The following is a 13,302-nucleotide window of genomic DNA, read 5'->3' as shown; positions in this document are numbered from 1 at the left end:
ATGCACCCAATATCCACTGAAACCCTAAATTATATTCTAAAATGGCCAAGGACTCATTGGAAAATATATAGTCAATTTTATTAATGGAATTTTAGATGAAAATACATCTGGCTTGTTCATCTCCAAAATCAATGACACTAGGAGAAATTTGCCTATTTGAACAAAAGCCAATTACAAAGGTTCATCATCACCATTTAATAGAATTGAATCATTGTGCTTTTTCTATTACGAGATTCATCCTGTACTTCTGCTCCACAGTAATTCTGAAGGCAGGGGAGTGATGATACTTAGGGGAGAGAGAGAATGTGAACTTGGAAAGAAGGGAGAGAAGAATTTTAAGTTCTACCATTGCAAATTTCTGTCCCAAGCATATGCGAGGGCCAGTTGTGAAAGGTATGTAAGCCTGTGGAAAGCTGCAAGCACCAAAGATGCCACGCGCAAACCTCTCCGGCTTGAGCTCATCAGCATCTGCTCCCCAGATTTCAGGCATCCGATGCAACGTAGTGATTGGAATCCAGAGGTTGACTCCTTTTGGAATGTTGATATTCCCAAACTTTATGTCCTCAAGTGCCTCTCTTGAAATGAATGGAGATGGAGGGTATAACCTCATTGACTCCTGAATCACCATTGTGACCTGCAAAGCAGTAGAAGTCCTCATTTTAGTATCAAGTCAATTAAATTGCAAAATTCTGAAACGAGTTACATTACAAATTTGTACAGATACATGTTTAACAAATTCCACTTGCTAATGATGATAATGCAACTTAATAAGATTAATACAGTTTTCAGCTTGTGGAGCGAATCTGCATCAGGTGGATGACCTTGAAAAATTGTCATTCACTTCAGCTCGAGCCCGAGTTTGCCATTCTGGGTATGCAGCTAACAGCATCAAGGTCCATGTTGCAACACTAGCCACAGTATCATGGCCTGCGACATAGATGTTGTTACAATTGTCTACTACATAGCGAATTGCCGTTTCTTTTGCAAGCTGCTCTGCATAGGCACCTTCCAATATAGTTTGAAGCAGATCCCTCTCACTTTTTCCACTGCCCTCTGCCACTAGGTTTAAAATCAACTTCTCAATCTCTTTCTCTAACTTCCACACCTCTATATTGGTTTTGGTCGGAAGATACCTAAGCAAATTGATCATGTATACACACATATACTGTAAGGACTTCAGTGATTCAAGAAAAGGATGCATAGACGACGATGAAGATAAATAATGACACCTGAGAATGGGAATTCTAACAATAATGGTTGTGCGAGAAATAGCCCTTTGAAGTGATCTAATGAGTTCAAAGAACCGTTTTCCTTTGGAACATGTGCTCCCAAAACAAGCTTTTGAGATGGTATCTGCAGAGAAGTTTGTCAGGTCATCATCAACCCTGATATCTGCCTGTCCTCCCTCTCTTTCAATTCGATCTTCCCATGACTTCACCATTGTCATTGCAGACTCCACCATTATTCCCGCCATGCCCTGTACATTGCTCTCATTTAGACATGCATCAAAGCATGTACAACACTAGCTCAATCTAATAATATGAGTCCAAACTTTAACTCTCATCTAGCCTAAATGGGATTGCACATTGCTCAACAAAATTAAACACAAATCCAAGCAAGGGTTTAAGTTGTTGTAATAGATATACAGGTTTACCCAAGTCCCATGACTTGAACAAGCCAATTTCCTTCACCACAACAGGATCACTGATGTACAAATTTTGCCATTTCCTGTGGTATACATATATATTGCACCTACAATATAGCATATACTCATCATCACCATCCATTACCAAAGCAAATGAAAATACACCATATAGCATAATAGCAAGCACCAAACTCATCAACTACCAAAAAAAAAGGTCCATAAAAACAGAACAAAACTATGTGGAATCCAAATGTTTATATCATATAACATACAAGGGTATTCTATTTTTTGAGATTTTAGAGGAATTCTAGGTCACCCATTAAAGAATGCAAACACAATTATGAGGAATAAAATAATTATTTATATAGGGTACCACACATACCCACACTCACCCTTCTTCTTCCTTCAAATGTTTTTATTTTTATTTTTTATTTATGACATAATAAAAAATAAAAATAAAAACATATGAAGGAAGAAGAAGGGTGAGTGTGGGTATGTGTGGTACCATATATTTGCCTCCAGTGCTCAAAGTAGGGGAATATAGAACGGGTATAGTTGGCCGTTAGAGACCCAGCAGAGGCTTCAGTATGATGAGACGATATTCTTTTCATCTCTGAGACATTGCCCATCAGAAAAAATGGTGGTGGACCTCTGATGCCCTGCCTTCTCAACTTCTCTCTAAGCCTTTCAGGCATTGCCCACAGAACATTATACGCATGTATACACAAGCCACTCAAGCATACAAAAATCAACCAAATCAACATATTCATCACCTCCTCCTCCATTTCTAATTTCTCTACCTCAATCCAGTGCATTTTGTGTGTGTGTGTGTGTGTGTGTGTGTGTGTGTAATGGGTCAGGAGTATTAGGCTGTTTGGTTTTAAATATTGATGCATACACAATATGAAAGAGAAGACATAAGCTAAAAGAAATAGTTAGGGTGTATTTTACTGGTGATTTCATCAACAAAGTACTAAATAAACAGAGGCTTATGTGAGCATGATGTTGCATCTTTTTTGTCTTTCACGAAAAGGTATCTTTATTGTGGAGAATTGCAATACTTGGGGGATAACTGAACCTGCAAAACTCATAATAAGAAACAGATCATGACTTAGAAAGAGGAGTTCAAATACACAAACTCTATAAAAACTCGTGAAAATTATAAATTATAAAGAGTGGCCTATAAAACAATAATCCTGACTTGATCAGGAATAGAACAACTGATCATCATAAAACACTATACATAACCACATATAATGGAGTGTAAACCAGTGATCAGCAATTTAAAACTTAAATCCCTATCAAAATCAGCAACAAGCAAAGTATGGTTAGACAAACAAACTAATAATTGTGTACCACAAGCATATATACATTTGCAAAATTAATCAATCTCAAATATAGTTGATCTTGAAAACCATAATAAGACAAAATAAAACGCAGCACCAAGCAAAAACAAATTTAGCCAGAATAGTTTGCATCAGAAGGTGCATAAAGTGATGGGAATTTAATTACAAAACAACTTGGCATGTGAAATACAACAAGATATCTAAACAAGCTCAATGTAGGCCATCGGTGCATTGTCTCCTCGTCTTGGGAGGGTTCTGATTATTCTTGTATACCCTCCATTTCTGTCCCCGTATCTTTCTGGGACCTCAGCAAACAATGCATGCACAATTTGCTTTTCATAAATGAAGCCAAGAGCTTGTCTTCTTTTATGAAGAGATCCATCTTTGGCCAATGTAATCATCTTATCGACATGTTTTCTCATGGCACTCGCCCTTGCTCTTGTAGTTTTTATGCGTCCAAACTTCAAGAGCTGTGTCGTTAGGCCCCGAAGAAGTGCCCGGCGTTGGTCAGGTGGCCTATTGAGTTTCGGAACTCGCTTCCCATGTCTCATTGCAAAAATCCGCCCCCCATTGTCAACAATGGTGAAGTTATGCTCAAAGCTAGTGAACCCTGCAATAAGTGATTGAACAATATTCTGAATAGGCAAGCAAATGTACTTGCAGATAGATTAAAGAAAATTCTAATCATGCAGGCAGGGAAAACTGAGAACAGAATAAACTATGCAAAGAAAAACCTGGCATTTGACAACAGCTGCCACAAAATCAGTCGCGTGAGTGAAATTTTTCTCAAATGCTTAGTTCTGGGATTTAAATCAAATTGGGATATATGCCTTAAGTAATAGAATAGAGCGGCTGTAAAAAGTTCAAACTACAATTTATGAATAATCCAGAAAGAAGTGGACTAGGCAAGTTAATTCGGACAGCAGATGACCCATGTATATTGTTGCAAGTTCAATGCAACACTGAACAAAACTTGATAATCACTTTGTTAGTTGTTTATGGCCACAGAAAAAATAATAAAATAAATAAGAGACAAATTTATGTAGCTCTCAAGGTTCAGAAATTCCCATCTTCACACAATAATAGAAAAACCAAATTCATGTAGTGCAAGCATGGTGTCAGCTATCAATTTTTCAAATTATTCTGGAACAACACCCTTTATAGTTTATTCCAATAATTGAATTAGTTTCTAAAATTTCACAAATACCCTGTTACTATTTTTATCAGAATTTCAAAATAATCTGAATAAACAAAGACAACAAATCACCAGATATCGCAACAAATTCTGGTACGATTTTTATCAGAATTTCAGAATAATCTGAATAAGTATAGACAGCAACATATCTTTTTTTTTTATCTTTACAAGCACTCTTGTATTCATCTTGAATTTTTCTCCCATGTATTCCAAATGAGTTGTGCTATTGGGGCAGAGGGAGTAAGCTGAAAAGGCTAGCCGAGCACCTCAGGCCCCTTTGATTTTGTAAGTGGGACATAATCAGCCTGAGGTTCTTGAATACCCCCTCATGCCAAAATCATTTTCCATCCCAAATACTATTCTAATAGCCCTGCATCGTAACCAAATTTGTCACTTAACCAAATTTTTCACTGTGAATACAAGAAGCAAGATATAAGTATGGACAGATGCATACACACGCACACGACATATGGGGGCGGACCAACTAAAGGCAAGCTTCATTTGGTAGTGCCGAATAGGCATCCTGGAATTGAAGTTGGAGGAGGCACACCCAAACGCAGCATCAGTGAAGTGGCATCTAGCAAAACGTGAACATGTATTGCAAATAAAAGACAAATACATACTAAAACTAGTAACAATTATAGGGGTTTTGGTTCTTGAATCATGACTTAGAATTCCAGTCTATCTAGGCAATACATCACCAGAAAAATTGCAAATGGCACTGCCAATATCACCTCATTGAACAAGACAAACACGTATCACACATCAAATTCACAACTAACGCAGAAATTGTTCCAGCAAAGTAAGACAACGATTGCAGTTAAAATGCAGATGTGCAACTAGAATAATAAACCTACAGACACATATATGTATATATAATATGGGAATGTACCTTCGGAAATGAGGGAGAGAAGGGGGTTAAAAGGAGCGAGGCCGACGAAGGAGCCGAGAGATGTGGGTTTGGGCTGAGAGAGGATGAGACGAGAAGATGGTAAAGATGGAACCACCGAGAAGCGTACTGAAGGAGGATTTTTGGGGACGGAAGGAAGGGCTGATCTGAGAGACGACATACTCCATGTAGTATTAGCTGAAGTACTCGCACACGCCATTGCCACTCTCTCTCCCTCCCTCTCCGCAGTTAGGGCTTAACTATCTGTTGCTGCTGAGACTGGGAATGTGGATTTGGTTTGTGGATAATTAGGTGTTCGTCCCGCTTAGTTTTATGTGTTTTTTTTCAGGGCCCCAATTATATAGATTTTCCTTTTCATAGCGTTTTTTATTTCCTATTTTTTCAGACCCTTCAACTTGGATGGGTTTGATTCATGATGGTGCTCAAATAAATGGGCTTGGGGTGCACATCGGGCGGGTTGAAATATCGATCCTATCATGGTCGGGTTAGTCGATTTGGCTTAATTGATCTAATTCGGTCAAATTATATAAAATTTTCACAATAGTTCAATTTTTGTAGATAAAAACCCTTACCCTATTTATACACACATACAGTTTCACAAAAAAAAATTTGGTTAAGCCCAGTCAAAGAAATCAAGCTAAAAATCAAGTTGATCTTCAGTTAATTTTGGGTTAAAATACTGCTAAGTAAAAATTGTTTAAAAATTTCAATGCAAAATTCTAAAAAGTTACAAACAAATCTTAGAAAATAAATTATCCAAGGTTCATGGGAGTGGGTTTAATCTTTGGAGCCCAATTTTAATTTATTTTTTTTGCATAATTTTGGCAAATCTTTTACTAAATCTGAAAATTTGAAATACAAGAAAAGTTTATAAATTTTTAATTTTTAATATTTATGTAAAATAAAATTAAAATTACACTAATTATAGTATCATCGGTATTAACATATCTCTTGCTAATTTATGATAATTGAATTTTAGTTAAAAAATATAAAATACAAACATCACCCAAAGTTCCGAAAAAATCATACTAGTCATGTGATACAACTGATTTTATTTCATATCATATAAATAGTTATATATTTTAACCTTTTTCTATATTTATCTATTAGTAGGTTAAAGTTTATCTATTAAAAGGTTAGAAATATTTTGAACAACAATACAATTCGTGCAATATCACATAAATTGAGATACGTTTTATTTGACATTTTAGTTTAAGGTGGCAAATTCCTCGACCCAAAAAAGGTTTTCGCCCCATCTTTAATGAGACAGATTTGGTGGGCTCCTAGAAGAAATAAGGGAGGTAATGATAATTTAAATAAAAAACGCACCTCGGATTCAAGGCTGGGATGGATTTAGTGTTTAACTTGTCCCAGCTATATATATTATATGTGTGTGTTTAAGAACAATGTTTGTATTATGCGTACTTTATCCTTCCTGCTAATGTGGCCTTCTCCCTTACTGACACCTGTCCAAAATAAAAAAAAACAGTCAATTCCCATTTGTTCGGGTTAAACTCGTTTCTCGTAATCACTCTCTTCTCTCTCTTTCTCTCAACGATACAACTTAATTAGAACTCAGTCCTTCAATTCGCTACAACAAATCCATTCTAATCTTCCCATCTATCTCTCTCTCTCTCCTCCATCTTAATCTTTAATCTGCTTGAGTTTCAAAAAGAGATCTAAAAGTTTTAATCCAGAAGAAGCAAAGGCAGAAAGGGCTTGGGCACGGGAGGTGCCAAACATCACCGGAAAGTTATCCGGGACAACATCCAGAGCATTATGAAGCCAGCGATCCGCCGTCTGGCCAGAAGAAGTGGTGTGAAGAGGATCAACGGGTTGATCTACGAGGAGACTCGTGGAGTTCTCAAGATCTTCCTCGAGCACGTCATTCGCGATGCCGTGACCTACACCGAGCATGCTAGGAGGAAGACGGTGACCACCTTGGACATGGTTTATGCTTTAGAGAGGTAGGGTAAGACTCTGTATGGATTCGGTGGTTGATTATCAGTTATAATTTGGGGGGTTTTTTAAAACAAAGTTGTTTTTGTAAATAGTGGTTTTAGAAGTTAACAATATTAGGTGTTTTAAATTGCTGTAATTGTGATTCTGTCATGGGATTGCAAATATCTGGTTTTTAATGAAATTGCCATGTTTTTACCTCTAATTGTGGTTTCTGTTCAATTTTTATTAAAATCTCAATCTCTGTTGATAGCTTGCTTCATTTTATTAAAAGTGGTTGATGTGTTGAGATTTGTTTCATAAAACACAAGAGAGAGAAAAGAGAGTGATTACAAGAAATAGGTTTAACCCGAACAAATGGACTTTATTATTATTATTTTTTTGGACAGGTGTCAGCAAAGGAGAAGGCCGCGTCAGCAGGGAGGATGAAGTCCTCCCTACATAGGATACAAGCATTGTTCTATGTTTAAAATATAAATATGCCCTTTAAAATGTTAAAATGTGCCTTTAAAGTGTGAAAATATTTATATGATACCTTTATATATATATATTATTGATGATATGTTACGGTTCCGTATTCAGTTGGTTGACTCTCAACTAGTTAAGAGTTAGAAATATGTAGGGTCTCTATTGATATAACGGAATCATCTAAAGAGTAAAGAAATATAAAATGGATGTTGTCTAAAAACTAAAACTGAAACTATGACGCCCCTTCACTCTATATTTGAAGTTACGAGTCTGTGGCATCGTCCAACGCCCGACAAAGATCTAAACGATAAAGAAATAATAGAGATCTTGCGACATTACCTGTTTTTTCTTCCCATATCTATCTCGTAGTGCTCCCAAGATTTTATAGATACGTGTAATTGCATATGTATATATGGTTTTTGTTTATTATAATTATTTTCTTTCATTTACTCCTCGTAAGTTTTTATTTTTTGGCATGCAAAGGGATACGTCTTTTTTATTCTTCTTAACAAATACTCCCTCCGTCCCATAATAATAATAATCCATTTTACCCCTTTTGCATGTCCCAAATTAGTTGTCCTCTTTGAAATGTCAAAGTATCTGTTATTTATATTTTCATTATTGTCTTTTATCCTTTTAAAAAATTTCAAACTTTTTAACTATATATATTTAAATTAAAAAGGACAATTTAGTAATTTTAAAAGGGAACAATGCATTAATTGCATGTCCCCTTAAAAACTTTAATTTTTAAAAATGAACATCTATTGTGGGACGGAGATAGCATTTTATTTTTATCTTTTTAATATTCTTGTCGGTGTTTGACTTTTTCAAGTTAAAAACCTTATGTTCTTTCACTGTCGGCACAACTTGTCTCTTTTTAATCCGGCTTACCACGTCATTAAACGGAATGAGAAGGGTGGAGTCGGTACTCTGTTTGCTTCGTGGAGGTTGAAATGGTATATTGATTAAAAATATATTCCAAATTAGTACTCCCTCCGTTCCACAATAGAAGTCCATATTTAGAAATTAGAGTTTTTAAGGAGACATACAATTAATGCATTATCCTCTTTTAAAATTATCAAATTGTCCTTTTTAATTTAAATATATTTAGTTGCAAAATTTGAAATTTTTTTAAAAAATAAAGGACAATGATGGAAATATAAAAAAAAAAGATACTTTGACTTTTCAGAGAGGACAACTAATTTGGGACATATAAAAATAAAATAATGAATTACTAATATGATATGGGATGGTAGGAGTAATAGGAATGGCATGATAAATTGTCTCTTATCATGAACTTTCCAATTTAATCAATGAATTGCAAGAAATATTAATGATTTATTTAGATTTTCACCAATGTTAACACAACTGTTAGCGTGCAAGCTCTCTTTAAAGCATGTTTTAGCCAATCCCATGTTAGATTTGGAATGGCCTACTATAAGTCACATAAAACAAGAATGGAAATGCGAGAGCAACAAAATTAATTAACAAATAGTAGAAATTGGACAGAGCTCGCGTGGAGTGTGAAAGTTGGAGCGCAGAACATGTGAACGACATTAATTGAGAAAAATTACGTGACTTAGGCCTACTCCTTTGCGGGTCAAATCTCACCCCCTAATATCAATAATTGTTTTTGTTGGATGAAACTTATATCGGATCAAAAGAAAACGGATTCGGATCCTTAATTATACTGCTGGAGAACATCATTCTGAGAAAGCAGTTCTAAAGTAAATGGTGGCAAAGTTGCTTTTGCCTTCACTCTCTTCCGCGGGGTTTATTGCACTGTGCTCATCCAGAGGCCTCCGCCCCATCGCCACCTCCGCCGCCATCAACACCACAAAGGCCGCCTCTGGTCATCGCTTCCACACAATCAGAGCCTCGTCTTCGTCCAGTTACATACACCGAAAGGCAAGTGTATCAAACAAAACGCATATTTCAGTTACTTCGCTGTTAACCTAATTTCATTCACAAACACTTGAAAATGCACACAGATGGAGTCGGAGTATTACACATTCGGACCTTACAAGATTCACCACAAAGAAGTCTTCTACTCTACCGATCTCTCCTACGCCATGGTCAACCTTCGCCCTATTATTCCTGGTAAACTATATAATACATAATACATAATACGTCTGTCTATTTATATGCGTGCACACACACTTGAGTTCAATTTGCGTAGCAGTGTATGTAATTTTGTGCCTACATCAGATAATGGCGCTGCTGGTGGACTAATTTAGGGTTTTCATAGGGTTTGTTTTGCATTATTTTGATGACAAATGAACGTGATTATCTCATGTTTATGGTTTTGTTATAAAATATGAATTATGTTTTGGGCAAATTGTTTCTATCACTCAATGCAGGTTGCATTAAGTAAATTTGATTAATTGTAAGGTTATGAGAAAATAAGAGAGACTGATTCTCGATATGTGGCAAAAAAAGAAATTGGCATGTAACCTTGAATGTTTGATGCCCCTATCCTTGGTTGAAAGATAACATTCATCATAGTTGTGTCATTATATATTTTTTTAACTATCATAGTTGTGTCAACTTGCTACATTCAACTATGAATTGGGATTTTTATTTTATTTTAACTTTTATATATAAACATGGATAATAAACCAATGGGAGAGAGTGAGAGACCATTATCATGGGCTGGTTCTGCTGATGTGACATCCCAATTATCACTGTCAGGCCAAAAGAGAAAAAAGAGAGAGAGAGAGAGAGAAAAAAAAAAAAATCAGTCCTATATTGATGTTTGTTTTCAAGAACCACGAAATAGTCATTAATATCTGATTGTGTGATTTACTTCTCTTTGTTTTTGCAGGTCATATCCTTTTGCTATTTTTATATCACACTTTTACAGATTGATGTTCCACGACATTATGCATTCTGATTACATTGATTGGGGTGTGCGCACAGTTATAATGGGGCAGAACCAGTTCAAGCAGTTCTTTGATGGGTCACATATTTGTATATTTATGCAATGCATTGATCTAGCTAGGCGTTTTGTTCGGATTGAGCTCATTAATTTAATCTGCTATTTCAGTCGTGATTGTTGGCTGCCATTATGGTGCTTTTCAGAGCATTCTCCAATATGACAGTCATGGAGCATAAGCTATTTTCATCACGAACTTGATCTTTGAGTCTGTTGTTGAGGCTGATTTTAAGTAAAGGCATGGGTTGGGCCTCACCTGCGGGTGAGTTTTAAGCATTATAGTGTTAGAGAGTTAAGAGTTGATTTTTAGCATTCTACATACGCGCGTGCACGCGCGCGCGCGCACACACACACACACACACGGAGTGAATTTGGGGCGCAAGAGCAGTTTGACATGTAATGTTTGAAAATTTGAACCGACATTAATATTCATGATGTTCTATATGATCCTTTTTACTGGTCAATACTTGTACATATATGTCTGTCCGTTTTTTTCTCTCTAGAAGTTGTCCCTACAACCCCATGACTCATGTGGCTGACGTTCGAACTAAACGAGATTAAGGCTTTCCCCATGAGAAAACGGACTGACTCCTAGGGCGGGGAAGGAACCGCGCCTAGCTAGTGGTGTTTGTGAGGAACCAACTTCAGTTAGTGAAGCAAGGACTCAAATATAGAAGTCACAGTGTGTTTGCCTAAAGGAGATGAACAAAATCCCGTTGTCTTTGTGCTAAACTCTGTCTGCATAAGTTGTGTACAAACATATCATAATTCAGGTTAAATTATTGTTGCTTGATTCCATCAAATATGAGATTATGACCTTAATCTAGTAATGCAATTTCTGAACTTCAATCCTATCAGTTGGTTGACTTGACTTTGAGTACATGTGCTTGTTTGCCCAAGGCGTGAAGTGAAGCGCTTTATTGATCTCACAGTTGACGAGACCAGTGATTTATGGCTTACAGCACAAAAGGTTGGCAGTCGGCTTGAATACCACCACAAAGCATCTTCACTTACACTTACAATCCAAGTAAGACAGCTGCAATACTAGAACTCATTATTCAATTAGTTGTTTTCTTTATTTCTTTCCCCCTTTTTTTTTCAACAAGTGTACAATCCATGAAATCCAATTGGGATAATTACACAAATTGATATTACTGAGCCTCAACGAAAAAATCTGCATTTATCAACTAGACATTTCCTCACCTTTATTAAATCCCACCCCTATTTTTCAATAAAATTCCCCTCTAAAACAATGGTAGATTTGTGATTATCATGAAACATTATTTGATTCATATTTGTACTGGCAAGTAGTTGAGTCAGAAAATGGACAAAGTCAATGCCAAGTTGCTCTAGATGTGGTTGTATTAGGTCAATAGGGAACAGTCCCAGGACCTGGGCTTGAAAGTTGAATCATGCCCTCTGGGATTGGGAGGACTGCTGAATCGTCCTTTGTCTATATTAATGGATTACCCGTTGCATAGCCCTCAATAAATATGGTAATAAGAAGAAAAAAGAGTAATCCATAATTAAAGCCAAAAACAGTTTGATGACTTTTGGCTGAGATTTAAAGTTCCCAGTTCTGCCAGTTAACCAATCAAATTCCACTATTTTAGATCCAACCTGGTTTGATCCATTGCACCTTATGTATCAGTTCTTTTTCCTTAGGGTTTTTGTTTTTCTGTATTAGGGACGCGTTCCCCTTTTGAACGTTTTTCTAATATATTTTACTTATCAAAAAAAAAATGTATCATTTCTTTTAAAAAAATCTTCGACTGCTACTGGTGCATTAATATTTGATAATGAATGGTTTGTGTCATTTTAGATTTTAACTTCTTGATCTTTGTTTGGTACCTTAGGATGGCCCCCAGGCAGGGCAGACTGTTCCTCATGTTCATATCCACATCATCCCACGTAAAGGTGGTGACTTCGAGAAAAATGACGAAATCTATGATGCTGTAAGATAAAAAAATTTCACGAGTGCTTTCTATTGATTATCTCCATTTTAACTCTTGCTGAAGAAATTTTGTACTGGTTGGTTGTCTGCTTGTCAATTCATGATATAGATAGACGAGAAGGAGAAGGAACTAAAACAGAAGCTCGACTTGGATAAGGAAAGGAAGGACCGCAGTCCTGAAGAAATGTGTCAAGAGGCACATGAATACAGATTGCTTTTCTCATAGATGTCTCAATAGGCCGCTGTTGTAGCCACCAATAAATACGTATGCCAAAGCAATGGCTGTTTTGTGCCATTGTACCAACTACTTCCATAGTTGTACATTGCTTTGGTTATAGGGACACAGTTTAATATTTACTGGTGATGCAATATATAGTTTATTCAGTTCCTAGCAAGTCACCTCCTAGCACATTTGATGAGTATCTTGGCCAATTGAATAATGAACTTATTTTCAGAAATAGGTTCAAGTATATTATTAGATTTTAAATTTTCAGTTCGTTGGCAGTTGAGGTGCTTTTGGTTGTATGTAACCTTCTTTCAGCAGCACAAAAGAGATTGTATTTTTTATTTGCTTCAGGTGTATTCCCTTGCTTTCAGCATATGTTTCTGTCACCACTATGGTCTATGGAGTACTTTGCTTTCCTCTCTCTGGTTATTTTTCGCATGAATGCATTGTGCAGAAGTAAAACTAGTGAATTCATTGAGGAAACCTGCTTTTAGCATATGTTTCTGTTACCACCATTACCCGTCTATGGAGTACTTTGCCTTTACCCCTCCGGTGTTTTGAGTTCTCAATGAATGCGTTGATCCGAAAATCCTCAGAGGGACATAGCAGCTGGTGGTATTGGCTTCAATTGGCTCCATCCCATGAGGTAATGATGAAATTTTTT

General features: G+C 36.4%; 5 protein-coding genes across 5 annotated transcripts; 2 read left to right on the top strand and 3 right to left on the bottom strand.

The window, feature by feature from the left end:
• Positions 1–59: 59 nt before the first annotated feature.
• LOC132269241 (cytochrome P450 714B2-like) lies at positions 60–2,895 on the bottom strand. Its single transcript, XM_059770368.1, has 3 exons — positions 1,230–2,895; positions 781–1,133; positions 60–634 (listed from the first exon to the last, which is right to left on the bottom strand). The coding sequence occupies exons 1-2, from the start codon at positions 1,472–1,474 to the stop codon at positions 809–811; spliced, it is 570 nt and encodes a 189-aa protein (XP_059626351.1). The 5' UTR covers positions 1,475–2,895; the 3' UTR covers positions 60–634; positions 781–808.
• LOC132269679 (cytochrome P450 714A1-like) lies at positions 209–658 on the bottom strand. The gene has a single exon (XM_059770937.1). The coding sequence runs from the start codon at positions 656–658 to the stop codon at positions 209–211; it is 450 nt and encodes a 149-aa protein (XP_059626920.1).
• A 118-nt stretch (positions 2,896–3,013) lies between the features above and the next one.
• On the bottom strand, positions 3,014–5,406 carry LOC132269239 (large ribosomal subunit protein bL17c). Its single transcript, XM_059770367.1, has 2 exons — positions 5,079–5,406; positions 3,014–3,601 (listed from the first exon to the last, which is right to left on the bottom strand). Exons 1-2 carry the CDS (start codon positions 5,293–5,295, stop codon positions 3,192–3,194), a joined length of 627 nt encoding a protein of 208 aa, XP_059626350.1. The 5' UTR covers positions 5,296–5,406; the 3' UTR covers positions 3,014–3,191.
• Positions 5,407–5,572: 166 nt separating this feature from the next.
• LOC132269242 (histone H4-like) lies at positions 5,573–7,067 on the top strand. The gene is made up of 2 exons (XM_059770369.1): positions 5,573–5,580; positions 6,794–7,067. Exons 1-2 carry the CDS (start codon positions 5,573–5,575, stop codon positions 7,065–7,067), a joined length of 282 nt encoding a protein of 93 aa, XP_059626352.1.
• Positions 7,068–9,224: 2,157 nt separating this feature from the next.
• Positions 9,225–13,061, top strand: LOC132269238 (bifunctional bis(5'-adenosyl)-triphosphatase/adenylylsulfatase FHIT). Its single transcript, XM_059770366.1, has 5 exons — positions 9,225–9,431; positions 9,515–9,623; positions 11,337–11,485; positions 12,315–12,413; positions 12,522–13,061. The coding sequence occupies exons 1-5, from the start codon at positions 9,255–9,257 to the stop codon at positions 12,636–12,638; spliced, it is 651 nt and encodes a 216-aa protein (XP_059626349.1). The 5' UTR covers positions 9,225–9,254; the 3' UTR covers positions 12,639–13,061.
• The last annotated feature ends 241 nt before the right edge of the window (positions 13,062–13,302 follow it).

Source organism: Cornus florida, unplaced genomic scaffold (genome assembly GCF_030987335.1).
Source record: "Cornus florida cultivar Cherokee Brave unplaced genomic scaffold, ASM3098733v1 CherokeeBrave_3.0.0_Hap2_Chr08, whole genome shotgun sequence".
In the NCBI taxonomy this organism is placed as follows: domain Eukaryota; kingdom Viridiplantae; phylum Streptophyta; class Magnoliopsida; order Cornales; family Cornaceae; genus Cornus; species Cornus florida.
The sequence above is the reverse complement of the archived record's forward strand: the minus strand, read 5'-3'. Positions and strand labels throughout refer to the sequence as shown.